Here is a 13,559-nt window from a genome sequence, read left to right as displayed (position 1 = left end):
AAGCCAGTTGTATAGCCAGGCAATACCAGCGAGAACTGTACGATCACAGAACGCGTCAGTAACCTCCAGCAAACAGAGTAGCTAACCGGTCAGGCTAAGATGGCCTGCTGTTAGCTTAATGTCAATTTGACACTTAACTGGGCAATCCCCGCGAGAGCTGTGCAACCACAGAATGCGTGGGAACCTCCAGTAATCTGAATTGTCCTTAAACAATTTAAGTTATTTAGATTAACTAATTAATTAGATTAATCATCAAACAAAAATGTCAATCGGATATTCAACTAGGCAATCCCAGCGAGGACTGTGCAGGCACAGACCGCGTGGGAACCTCCAGTAATCTGAATTTTTTGAACAATTCAGTTATTTAGATGAATTAATTGATTAGATTAATCATCAAACAACAAATGTCCATCAGATATTTAACTAGGCAATCGCAGCGAGGACTGTGCAGGCACAGACCGCGTGGGAACCTCCAGTAATCTGAATTGTCCTTAAACAATTTAAGTTATTTAGATTAACTAATTAATTAGATTAATCATCAAACAAAAATGTCAATCGGATATTCAACTAGGCAATCCCAGCGAGGACTGTGCAGGCACAGACCGCGTGGGAACCTCCAGTAATCTGAATTTTTCGAACAATTCAGTTATTTAGATGAATTAATTGATTAGATTAATCATCAAACAACAAATGTCCATCAGATATTTAACTAGGCAATCGCAGCGAGGACTGTGCAGGCACAGACCGCGTGGGAACCTCCAGTAATCTGAATTTTTTAAACAATTCAGTTATTTAGATGAATTAATTGATTAGATTAATCATCAAACAACAAATGTCCATCAGATATTTAACTAGGCAATCCCAGCGAGGACTGTGCAGGTACAGACCGCGTGGGAACCTCCAGTTCTAATTATATATTCTTAATCAAATTAAGAATTAATAATATTAGTTTAATTATCAAACAACAATATAACTAGGTAAATTAGGCGAGTGCTGTGGGAAACCAGCAGCACGCGGCCAACCCCCAGTGTGTGGAGGAAGCCCTTTAACAACAATACATGAGTGTTTGTAGCTAGGGATCCTCAAGACAAACAAAGAGAAATGGTGATAATCTTGACAACCACAGCCTTGAGAGGACAACAATTTGCGCTCTCGGCAATAGCCACAGGCAGGATGTCAACACCACGACACATATAGTGTCTTAACAACTCTTTGGACCTGCAATACAGAACTGATGTACAGATTCTAGGAGCTACACTTACCTACGATACTCACGTCAGGTAGCGAGAAGAAAAAAGAGGCCGGGTGTGGGCTGTCACGTGCTTATATAGCCTACCGGGACGCATGGTCAGCCTACACGTCACATGACTTTGTTTATATTAAGACTCGACCTATGCGGAGCGCGAGAGGTATATTCACTATTGTTTACTGCCTACTGGCAGTCAGTAAGGAATGAAACATAACCCATTAAGCGATTCCATGCCACCACTGACGGTGGCGCTGTGGCAGCAGTGACACCAGAATGCAGGGAAAAGTAGTATTCGGCCATTTCCGTGCCACCGTGCGTCCCCTTCTCTATAGCGTCAAAGCTCTAATATGCTAACCGGGAGGTTCTGATTGGTCACTGACTGACCAACCAGCAGGCTCTTTCTTTCTGCCTCGTTCCGCCCTGGTTCCTCCTTGTTTATGTTGAATTTGCTAAAACATATTTTTTTGAGGAAAACAAACAGGATATGCCCTGCAGTCAACGAAGTCCACACCCACAACACCAGAGGGAGTGCAACGAACCATGTACAACCCAGATTCGGTACAAACAAGGGACTAAATTATTTTCGCTCCTATGCCACCAAAATGTGGAACGCCCTACCAACAGTCATTAAGACATGCAAATCCCTTGACTCCTTCCAAACCGCTCTCAAAGGGCACCCCCCCCCCTTTTTCCCTCACTGTATCTTTTCCCTTTTTACCTCCTTTATGATGAATTCCTGTTCTGTCCTTTGTCTATATAGAAGTGTCTATTTGTACGTCTCTAAATGTTTTGATGAATTGAACATGGTGGACCCTCTTGTAAACAAGTGTAATGCTTAATTGGGTCGTCTTTGTATTGAGTTTGTGCTCGAAATGTACTGTAATTCTGCAAACTGTTAATAAATATTTCGATCAATCAATCAATGCTGCACCGGTGATGTTCGTTTGTATTGATTGACACCAAGTTTACAATAAGAATTGAATACACAGAATATCATATACGAAGCAACTGAAAAACCTGTTATTTCAATGGTAGTGGATGGAGAGAAAGGATTTTTGTCCAACCATGAAACGCCAACCAATGGGTATGAAGAGGGGCACAACCGGGACTTGACAAATAAGTTATTGATCTCCACACCTCGTCCCTCAACCTCATATCACCTGAATCTGAGCCTCAATTAAAAAAAAAAAAAAAACGCAGCTAAGGTCGCGGGCACAGAATGTTGGGATTTCTATGACGTCACAACGCGGAAGCACGTTAATTTAGAAGTGATGAAACACGTAAGTGAGCATTTACACATTTGGAACAGCAAAAATATGACATTGGGCCCAAATGACAAATCTTATATTGATATAGACGATCCGACCATGTCAGCGATCAAACTGATAATTTCCATTTCCCTTATTTTTCTCGCAATTCTCCTCCGGACCACTGATTTAGAAGCCATTATGTTGTATAGAATGTGAACCTGCTCAGAATGATTGACAGTTCAGTGTACCTGCAGTCCTGTCCTCCTGTACTGACCAAATAGCTGAATGATTGACAGTTCAGTGTACCTGCAGTCCTGTCCTCCTGTACTGACCAAATAGCTGAATGATTGACAGTTCAGTGTACCTGCAGTCCTGTCCTCCTGTACTGACCACATAGCTGTCATACCTGCAGTCCTGTCCTCCTGTACTGACCACATAGCTGTACACATACCTGCAGTCCTGTCCTCCTGTACTGACCACATAGCTGTCATACCTGCAGTCCTGTCCTCCTGTACTGACCACATAGCTGTACACATACCTGCAGTCCTGTCCTCCTGTACTGACCACATAGCTGTCATACCTGCAGTCCTGTCCTCCTGTACTGACCACATAGCTGTCATACCTGCAGTCCTGTCCTCCTGTACTGACCACATAGCTGTCATACCTGCAGTCCTGTCCTCCTGTACTGACCACATAGCTGTCATACCTGCAGTCCTGTCCTCCTGTACTGACCACATAGCTGTCATACCTGCAGTCCTGTCCTCCTGTACTGACCACATAGCTGTCATACCTGCAGTCCTGTCCTCCTGTACTGACCACATAGCTGTCATACCTGCAGTCCTGTCCTCCTGTACTGACCACATAGCTGTCATACCTGCAGTCCTGTCCTCCTGTACTGACCACATAGCTGTCATACCTGCAGTCCTGTCCTCCTGTACTGACCACATAGCTGTCATACCTGCAGTCCTGTCCTCCTGTACTGACCACATAGCTGTTACCTGCAGTCCTGTCCTCCTGTACTGACCACATAGCTGTCATACCTGCAGTCCTGTCCTCCTGTACTGACCACATAGCTGTCATACCTGCAGTCCTGTCCTCCTGTACTGACCACATAGCTGTCATACCTGCAGTCCTGTCCTCCTGTACTGACCACATAGCTGTTACCTGCAGTCCTGTCCTCCTGTACTGACCACATAGCTGTTACCTGCAGTCCTGTCCTCCTGTACTGACCACATAGCTGTCATACCTGCAGTCCTGTCCTCCTGTACTGACCACATAGCTGTTACCTGCAGTCCTGTCCTCCTGTACTGACCACATAGCTGTCGTACCTGCAGTCCTGTCCTCCTGTACTGACCACATAGCTGTCATACCTGCAGTCCTGTCCTCCTGTACTGACCACATAGCTGTCGTCGAAGGAGAAACGCATGTTGGTCACGTGAGCAGAGTGGCCCGAGTGGCGCTTGTGTTTGGCCTGCATGGGGGAGAAAAAAACCAAAAACACAGGTCACACCGGGCGACAAGGTCACAGGTCACACCGGGCGACAAGGTCACAGGTCACACCGGGCGACAAGGTCACAGGTCACACCGGGCGACAAGGTCACAGGTCACAGGTCACAGGTCACACCGGGCGACAAGGTCACAGGTCACAGGTCACACCGGGCGACAAGGTCACAGGTCACAGGTCACACCGGGCGACAAGGTCACAGGTCACACCGGGCGACAAGGTCACAGGTCACAGGTCACAGGTCACACCGGGCGACAAGGTCACAGGTCACAGGTCACAGGTCACACCGGGCGACAAGGTCACAGGTCACAGGTCACACCGGGCGACAAGGTCACAGGTCACACCGGGCGACAAGGTCACAGGTCACAGGTCACAGGTCACACCGGGCGACAAGGTCACAGGTCACAGGTCACAGGTCACACCGGGCGACAAGGTCACAGGTCACAGGTCACACCGGGCGACAAGGTCACAGGTCACAGGTCACACCGGGCGACAAGGTCACAGGTCACACCGGGCGACAAGGTCACAGGTCACAGGTCACAGGTCACAGGTCACAGGTCACACCGGGCGACAAGGTCACAGGTCACACCGGGCGACAAGGTCACAGGTCACAGGTCACACCGGGCGACAAGGTCACAGGTCACAGGTCACACCGGGCGACAAGGTCACAGGTCACACTGGGCGACAAGGTCACAGGTCACAGGTCACACCGGGCGACAAGGTCACAGGTCACAGGTCACACCGGGCGACAAGGTCACAGGTCACAGGTCACACCGGGCGACAAGGTCACAGGTCACAGGTCACAGGTCACACCGGGCGACAAGGTCACAGGTCACAGGTCACACCGGGCGACAAGGTCACAGGTCACAGGTCACACCGGGCGACAAGGTCACAGGTCACAGGTCACACCGGGCGACAAGGTCACAGGTCACAGGTCACACCGGGCGACAAGGTCACAGGTCACAGGTCACACCGGGCGACAAGGTCACAGGTCACAGGTCACAGGTCACACCGGGCGACAAGGTCACAGGTCACAGGTCACACCGGGCGACAAGGTCACAGGTCACAGGTCACACCGGGCGACAAGGTCACAGGTCACAGGTCACACCGGGCGACAAGGTCACAGGTCACACCGGGAGACAAGGTCACAGGTCACAGGTCACACCGGGCGACAAGGTCACAGGTCACAGGTCACACCGGGCGACAAGGTCACAGGTCACAGGTCACACCGGGCGACAAGGTCACAGGTCACAGGTCACAGGTCACACCGGGCGACAAGGTCACAGGTCACAGGTCACACCGGGCGACAAGGTCACAGGTCACACCGGGCGACAAGGTCACAGGTCACAGGTCACACCGGGCGACAAGGTCACAGGTCACAGGTCACACCGGGCGACAAGGTCACAGGTCACAGGTCACACCGGGCGACAATGTCACAGGTCACAGGTCACACCGGGCGACAAGGTCACAGGTCACACCGGGCGACAAGGTCACAGGTCACAGGTCACAGGTCACACCGGGCGACAAGGTCACAGGTCACAGGTCACACCGGGCGACAAGGTCACAGGTCACACCGGGCGACAAGGTCACAGGTCACAGGTCACACCGGGCGACAAGGTCACAGGTCACAGGTCACACCGGGCGACAAGGTCACAGGTCACACCGGGCGACAAGGTCACAGGTCACACCGGGCGACAAGGTCACAGGTCACACCGGGCGACAAGGTCACAGGTCACAGGTCACAGGTCACACCGGGCGACAAGGTCACAGGTCACACCGGGCGACAAGGTCACAGGTCACATGTCACAGGTCACACCGGGCGACAAGGTCACAGGTCACACCGGGCGACAAGGTCACAGGTCACAGGTCACACCGGGCGACAAGGTCACAGGTCACAGGTCACACCGGGCGACAAGGTCACAGGTCACAGGTCACACCGGGCGACAAGGTCACAGGTCACAGGTCACACCGGGCGACAAGGTCACAGGTCACAGGTCACAGGTCACACCGGGCGACAAGGTCACAGGTCACACCGGGTGACAAGGTCACAGGTCACAGGTCACACCGGGCGACAAGGTCACAGGTCACACCGGGCGACAAGGTCACAGGTCACACCGGGCGACAAGGTCACAGGTCACAGGTCACACCGGGCGACAAGGTCACAGGTCACACCGGGCGACAAGGTCACAGGTCACAGGTCACACCAGGCGACAAGGTCACAGGTCACACCGGGCGACAAGGTCACAGGTCACAGGTCACACCGGGCGACAAGGTCACAGGTCACACCGGGCGACAAGGTCACAGGTCACACCGGGCGACAAGGTCACAGGTCACAGGTCACACCGGGCGACAAGGTCACAGGTCACAGGTCACACCGGGCGACAAGGTCACAGGTCACAGGTCACACCGGGCGACAAGGTCACAGGTCACAGGTCACACCGGGCGACAAGGTCACAGGTCACAGGTCACACCGGGCGACAAGGTCACAGGTCACACCGGGCGACAAGGTCACAGGTCACAGGTCACACCGGGCGACAAGGTCACAGGTCACACCGGGCGACAAGGTCACAGGTCACACCGGGCGACAAGGTCACAGGTCACAGGTCACACCGGGCGACAAGGTCACAGGTCACAGGTCACACCGGGCGACAAGGTCACAGGTCACATGTCACAGGTCACAGGTCACACCGGGCGACAAGGTCACAGGTCACAGGTCACACCGGGCGACAAGGTCACAGGTCACAGGTCACACCGGGCGACAAGGTCACAGGTCACACCGGGCGACAAGGTCACAGGTCACAGGTCACACCGGGCGACAAGGTCACAGGTCACAGGTCACACCGGGCGACAAGGTCACAGGTAACAGGTCACAGGTCACACCGGGCGACAAGGTCACAGGTCACACCGGGCGACAAGGTCACAGGTCACAGGTCACACCGGGCGACAAGGTCACAGGTCACACCGGGCGACAAGGTCACAGGTCACAGGTCACACCGGGCGACAAGGTCACAGGTCACAGGTCACAGGTCACACCGGGCGACAAGGTCACAGGTCACACCGGGCGATAAGGTCACAGGTCACAGGTCACACCGGGCGACAAGGTCACAGGTCACACCGGGCGACAAGGTCACAGGTCACAGGTCAGGAGCCCTTGGTGTGGTTGTTATGTGTTTATGAGGTGACAGTACTTCATTAGAGCCCTTGGTGTGGTTGTTATGTGTTTATGAGGTGACAGTACTTCATTAGACCCCTTGGTGTGGTTGTTATGTGTTTATGAGGTGACAGTATTTCATTAGAGCCCTTGGTGTGGTTGTTATTTCATGTGTTTATGAGGTGACAGTACTTCATTAGAGCCCTTGGTGTGGTTGTTATGTCATGTGTTTATGAGGTGACAGTACTTCATTAGAGCCCTTGGTGTGGTTGTTATGTCATGTGTTTATGAGGTGACAGTATTTCATTAGAGCCCTTGGTGTGGTTGTTATGTGTTTATGAGGTGACAGTATTTCATTAGAGCCCTTGGTGTAGTTGTTATGTCATGTGTTTATGAGGTGACAGTATTTCATTAGAGCCCTTGGTGTGGTTGTTATGTGTTTATGAGGTGACAGTATTTCATTAGAGCCCTTGGTGTGGTTGTTATGTGTTTATGAGGTGACAGTATTTCATTAGAGCCCTTGGTGTGGTTGTTATGTCATGTGTTTATGAGGTGACAGTACTTCATTAGAGCCCTTGGTGTGGTTTTTATGTCATGTGTTTATGAGGTGACAGTACTTCATTAGATCCCTTGGTGTGGTTGTTATGTCATGTGTTTATGAGGTGACAGTATTTCATTAGAGCCCTTGGTGTGGTTGTTGTGTTTATGAGGTGACAGTATTTCATTAGAGCCCTTGGTGTGGTTGGTATGTGTTTATGAGGTGACAGTACTTCATTAGAGCCCTTGGTGTGGTTGTTATGTCATGTGTTTATGAGGTGACAGTATTTCATTAGAGCCCTTGGTGTGGTTGTTGTGTTTATGAGGTGACAGTACTTCATTAGAGCCCTTGGTGTGGTTGTTATGTCATGTGTTTATGAGGTGACAGTATTTCATTAGAGCCCTTGGTGTGGTTGTTATGTGTTTATGAGGTGACAGTATTTCATTAGAGCCCTTGGTGTGGTTTTTATGTCATGTGTTTATGAGGTGACAGTACTTCATTAGAGCCCTTGGTGTGGTTGTTATGTCATGTGTTTATGAGGTGACAGTATTTCATTAGAGCCCTTGGTGTGGTTGTTATGTGTTTATGAGGTGACAGTATTTCATTAGAGCCCTTGGTGTGGTTGTTATGTGTTTATGAGGTGACAGTACTTCATTAGACCCCTTGGTGTGGTTGTTATGTGTTTATGAGGTGACAGTATTTCATTAGAGCCCTTGGTGTGGTTGTTATTTCATGTGTTTATGAGGTGACAGTACTTCATTAGAGCCCTTGGTGTGGTTGTTATGTCATGTGTTTATGAGGTGACAGTACTTCATTAGAGCCCTTGGTGTGGTTGTTATGTCATGTGTTTATGAGGTGACAGTATTTAATTAGAGCCCTTGGTGTGGTTGTTATGTGTTTATGAGGTGACAGTATTTCATTAGAGCCCTTGGTGTGGTTGTTATGTGTTTATGAGGTGACAGTATTTCATTAGAGCCCTTGGTGTAGTTGTTATGTCATGTGTTTATGAGGTGACAGTATTTCATTAGAGCCCTTGGTGTGGTTGTTATGTGTTTATGAGGTGACAGTATTTCATTAGAGCCCTTGGTGTGGTTGTTATGTGTTTATGAGGTGACAGTATTTCATTAGAGCCCTTGGTGTGGTTGTTATGTCATGTGTTTATGAGGTGACAGTACTTCATTAGAGCCCTTGGTGTGGTTTTTATGGCATGTGTTTATGAGGTGACAGTACTTCATTAGAGCCCTTGGTGTGGTTGTTATGTCATGTGTTTATGAGGTGACAGTATTTCATTAGAGCCCTTGGTGTGGTTGTTATGTGTTTATGAGGTGACAGTATTTCATTAATAATAATAATAATAATAATAAAACTTTATTTGTATAGCACCTTTCATGACATGAAATGCAGCTCAAAGTGCTTTACACAAAAAAGAAAAGAAAGGCAGGGCATAAACAATACAGTGAGGACATGAATAACATTTTTTTTAAAAGACAGATAAATCAATTAAAAGCAAGGGTGTAAAAGTGGGTCTTGAGCTGAGCTTTAAAAATGTCTACAGAGGCTGCCTGTCGAAGGTACAGTGGGAGTTTGTTCCACGCCGTCGGCCCGTAGAAGCAAAAAGCTGCTTCCCCGTATTTTTTAGTTGCCATTTTTTTAGGCAAAGCGAGCAGGCCAGCAGTGGAAGACCTTAGGGGGCGGTTTGGGACATATTTCGGCAGGCATTAGAGCCCTTGGTGTGGTTGTTATGTGTTTATGAGGTGACAGTACTTCATTAGACCCCTTGGTGTGGTTGTTATGTGTTTATGAGGTGACAGTATTTCACTAGAGCCCTTGGTGTGGTTGTTATTTCATGTGTTTATGAGGTGACAGTACTTCATTAGAGCCCTTGGTGTGGTTTTTATGTCATGTGTTTATGAGGTGACAGTACTTCATTAGAGCCCTTGGTGTGGTTGTTATGTCATGTGTTTATGAGGTGACAGTATTTCATTAGAGCCCTTGGTGTGGTTGTTATGTGTTTATGAGGTGACAGTATTTCATTCGAGCCCTTGGTGTGGTTGTTATGTGTTTATGAGGTGACAGTACTTCATTAGACCGCTTGGTGTGGTTGTTATGTGTTTATGAGGTGACAGTACTTCATTAGAGCCCTTGGTGTGGTTGTTGTGTTTATGAGGTGACAGTATTTCATTAGAGTCCTTGGTGTGGTTGTTATGTCATGTGTTTATGAGGTGACAGTACTTCATTAGAGCCCTTGGTGTGGTTGTTATGTGTTTATGAGGTGACAGTACTTCATTAGAGCCCTTGGTGTGGTTGTTATGTGTTTATGAGGTGACAGTATTTCATTAGAGCCCTTGGTGTGGTTGTTATGTCATGTGTTCATGAGGTGACAGTACTTCATTAGAGCCCTTGGTGTGGTTGTTATGTTATGTGTTTATGAGGTGACAGTACTTCATTAGAGCCCTTGGTGTGGTTGTTATGTGTTTATGAGGTGACAGTATTTCATTAGAGCCCTTGGTGTGGTTGTTATGTCATTTGTTTTTGAGGTGACAGTACTTCATTAGAGCCCTTGGTGTGGTTGTTATGTGTTTATGAGGTGACAGTACTTCATTAGAGCCCTTGGTGTGGTTATTTGTTTATGAGGTGACAGTATTTCATTAGAGCCCTTGGTGTGGTTGTTATGTCATGTGTTCATGAGGTGACAGTACTTCATTAGAGCCCTTGGTGTGGTTGTTATGTCATGTGTTTATGAGGTGACAGTACTTCATTAGAGCCCTTGGTGTGGTTGTTATGTGTTTATGAGGTGACAGTATTTCATTAGAGCCCTTGGTGTGGTTGTTATGTCATGTGTTTATGAGATGACAGTACTTCATTAGAGCCCTTGGTGTGGTTGTTATGTGTTTATGAGGTGACAGTACTTCATTAGAGCCCTTGGTGTGGTTGTTATGTGTTTATGAGGTGACAGTACTTCATTAGAGCCCTTGGTGTGGTTGTTATGTGTATATGAGGTGACATTATTTCATTAGAACCCTTGGTGTGGTTGTTATGTCATGTGTTCATGAGGTGACAGTACTTCATTAGAGCCCTTGGTGTGGTTGTTATGTCATGTGTTTATGAGGTGACAGTACTTCATTAGAGCCCTTGGTGTGGTTGTCATGTGTTTATGAGGTGACAGTATTTCATTAGAGCCCTTGGTGTGGTTGTTATGTGTTTATGAGGTGACAGTACTTCATTAGAGCCCTTGGTGTGGTTGTTATGTGTTTATGAGGTGACAGTACTTCATTAGAGCCCTTGGTGTGGTTATGTGTTTATGAGGTGACAGTATTTCATTAGAGCCCTTGGTGTGGTTGTTATGTCATGTGTTCATGAGGTGACAGTACTTCATTAGAGCCCTTGGTGTGGTTGTTATGTCATGTGTTTATGAGGTGACAGTACTTCATTAGAGCCCTTGGTGTGGTTGTTATGTGTTTATGAGGTGACAGTATTTCATTAGAGCCCTTGGTGTGGTTGTTATGTCATGTGTTTATGAGATGACAGTACTTCATTAGAGCCCTTGGTGTGGTTGTTATGTGTTTATGAGGTGACAGTACTTCATTAGAGCCCTTGGTGTGGTTGTTATGTGTTTATGAGGTGACAGTACTTCATTAGAGCCCTTGGTGTGGTTGTTATGTGTATATGAGGTGACATTATTTCATTAGAACCCTTGGTGTGGTTGTTATGTCATGTGTTCATGAGGTGACAGTACTTCATTAGAGCCCTTGGTGTGGTTGTTATGTCATGTGTTTATGAGGTGACAGTACTTCATTAGAGCCCTTGGTGTGGTTGTTGTGTTTATGAGGTGACAGTACTTCATTAGAGCCCTTGGTGTGGTTGTTATGTGTTTATGAGGTGACAGTACTTCATTAGAGCCCTTGGTGTGGTTGTTATGTGTTTATGAGGTGACAGTACTTCATTAGAGCCCTTGGTGTGGTTGTTATGTGTTTATGAGGTGACAGTACTTCATTAGAGCCCTTGGTGTGGTTGTTATGTGTGTATGAGGTGACATTATTTCATTAGAGCCCTTGGTGTGGTTGTTATGTCATGTGTTCATGAGGTGACAGTACTTCATTAGAGCCCTTGGTGTGGTTGTTATGTGTTTATGAGGTGACACTATTTCATTAGAGCCCTTGGTGTGGTTGTTATGTGTTTATGAGGTGACCGTACTTCATTAGAGCCCTTGGTGAGGTTGTTATGTGTTTATGAGGTGACATTATTTCATTAGAGCCATTGGTGTGGTTGGTATGTCATGTGTTTATGAGGTGACAGTACTTCATTAGAGCCCTTGGTGTGGTTGTTATGTGTTTATGAGGTGACAGTACTTCATTAGAGCCCTTGGTGTGGTTGTTATGGCATGTGTTTATGAGGTGACAGTACTTCATTAGAGCCCTTGGTGTGGTTGTTATGTCATGTGTTTATGAGGTGACATTATTTCATTAGAGCCCTTGGTGTGGTTGTTATGTCATGTGTTCATGAGGTGACAGTACTTCATTAGAGCCCTTGGTGTGGTTGTTATGTCATGTGTTTATGAGGTGACAGTACTTCATTAGAGCCCTTGGTGTGGTTGTCATGTGTTTATGAGGTGACAGTATTTAATTAGAGCCCTTGGTGTGGTTGTTATGTGTTTATGAGGTGACAGTACTTCATTAGAGCCCTTGGTGTGGTTGTTGTGTTTATGAGGTGACAGTATTTCATTAGAGCCCTTGGTTTGGTTGTTATGGCATGTGTTTATGAGGTGACAGTACTTCATTAGAGCCCTTGGTGTGGTTGTTATGTGTTTATGAGGTGACAGTATTTCATTAGAGCCCTTGGTGTGGTTGTTATGTGTTTATGAGGTGACCGTACTTCATTAGAGCCCTTGGTGTGGTTGTTATGTGTTTATGAGGTGACAGTATTTCATTAGATCCATTGGTGTGGTTGTTATGTCATGTGTTTATGAGGTGACAGTACTTCATTAGAGCCCTTGGTGTGGTTGTTATGTGTTTATGAGGTGACAGTACTTCATTAGAGCCCTTGGTGTGGTTGTTATGTCATGTGTTTATGAGGTGACAGTACTTCATTAGAGCCCTTGGTGTGGTTGTTATGTCATGTGTTTATGAGGTGACAGTACTTCATTAGAGCCCTTGGTGTGGTTGTTATGTGTTTATGAGGTGACAGTACTTCATTAGAGCCCTTGGTGTGGTTGTTATGTGTTTATGAGGTGACAGTACTTCATTAGATCCCTTGGTGTGGTTGTTATGTGTTTATGAGGTGACAGTACTTCATTAGAGCCCTTGGTGTGGTTGTTATGTGTTTATGAGGTGACAGTACTCCATTAGAGCCCTTGGTGTGGTTGTTATGTGTTTATGAGGTGACAGTACTTCATTAGAGCCCTTGGTGTGGTTGTTATGTGTTTAAGAGGTGACAGTACTTCATTAGAGCCCTTGGTGTGGTTGTCATGTGTTTATGAGGTGACAGTACTTCATTAGAGCCCTTGGTGTGGTTGTTATGTGTTTATGAGGTGACAGTACTTCATTAGAGCCCTTGGTGTGGTTGTCATGTGTTTATGAGGTGACAGTACTTCATTAGACCTAAGAGTATATATTAATAGATTAACAGATTTCTCCTCCCATCCACTTGCATTAAGTTTCTCAAAAGCGCATGAGGCGATTTCACTCCTCCTTCCGGGTGGGAAAATAATGCATTCTGGGATGGATTGGGCCAAATCGTGAACGCGTTTATGAGGTGACAGTACTTCATTAGACCCCTTGGTGTGGTTGTTATGTGCAATGATGTCTTCCCTTTGTATTTCGGGTTTCTTTCCAAAGGCTGAAACCTTGACAGTCAAACGTGCCAATGAA

General features: G+C 47.1%; 1 protein-coding gene across 1 annotated transcript in view; it reads right to left on the bottom strand.

The window, feature by feature from the left end:
* Positions 1-13,559, bottom strand: part of LOC306917810 (echinoderm microtubule-associated protein-like 6) — a gene marked incomplete at its 5' end in the record, with an annotated part of 68,171 nt that overhangs the window by 5,945 nt on the left and 48,667 nt on the right. The window contains 1 exon segment of the mRNA XM_079530713.1: positions 3,870-3,970. Coding sequence (XP_079386839.1) covers positions 3,870-3,970 — 101 coding nt within the window.

Source organism: Electrona antarctica, assembly GCF_951216825.1.
Source record: "Electrona antarctica genome assembly, contig: scaffold_186, whole genome shotgun sequence".
Classification (NCBI taxonomy): domain Eukaryota; kingdom Metazoa; phylum Chordata; class Actinopteri; order Myctophiformes; family Myctophidae; genus Electrona; species Electrona antarctica.
This window is presented reverse-complemented; position numbering and strand designations above follow the sequence as displayed.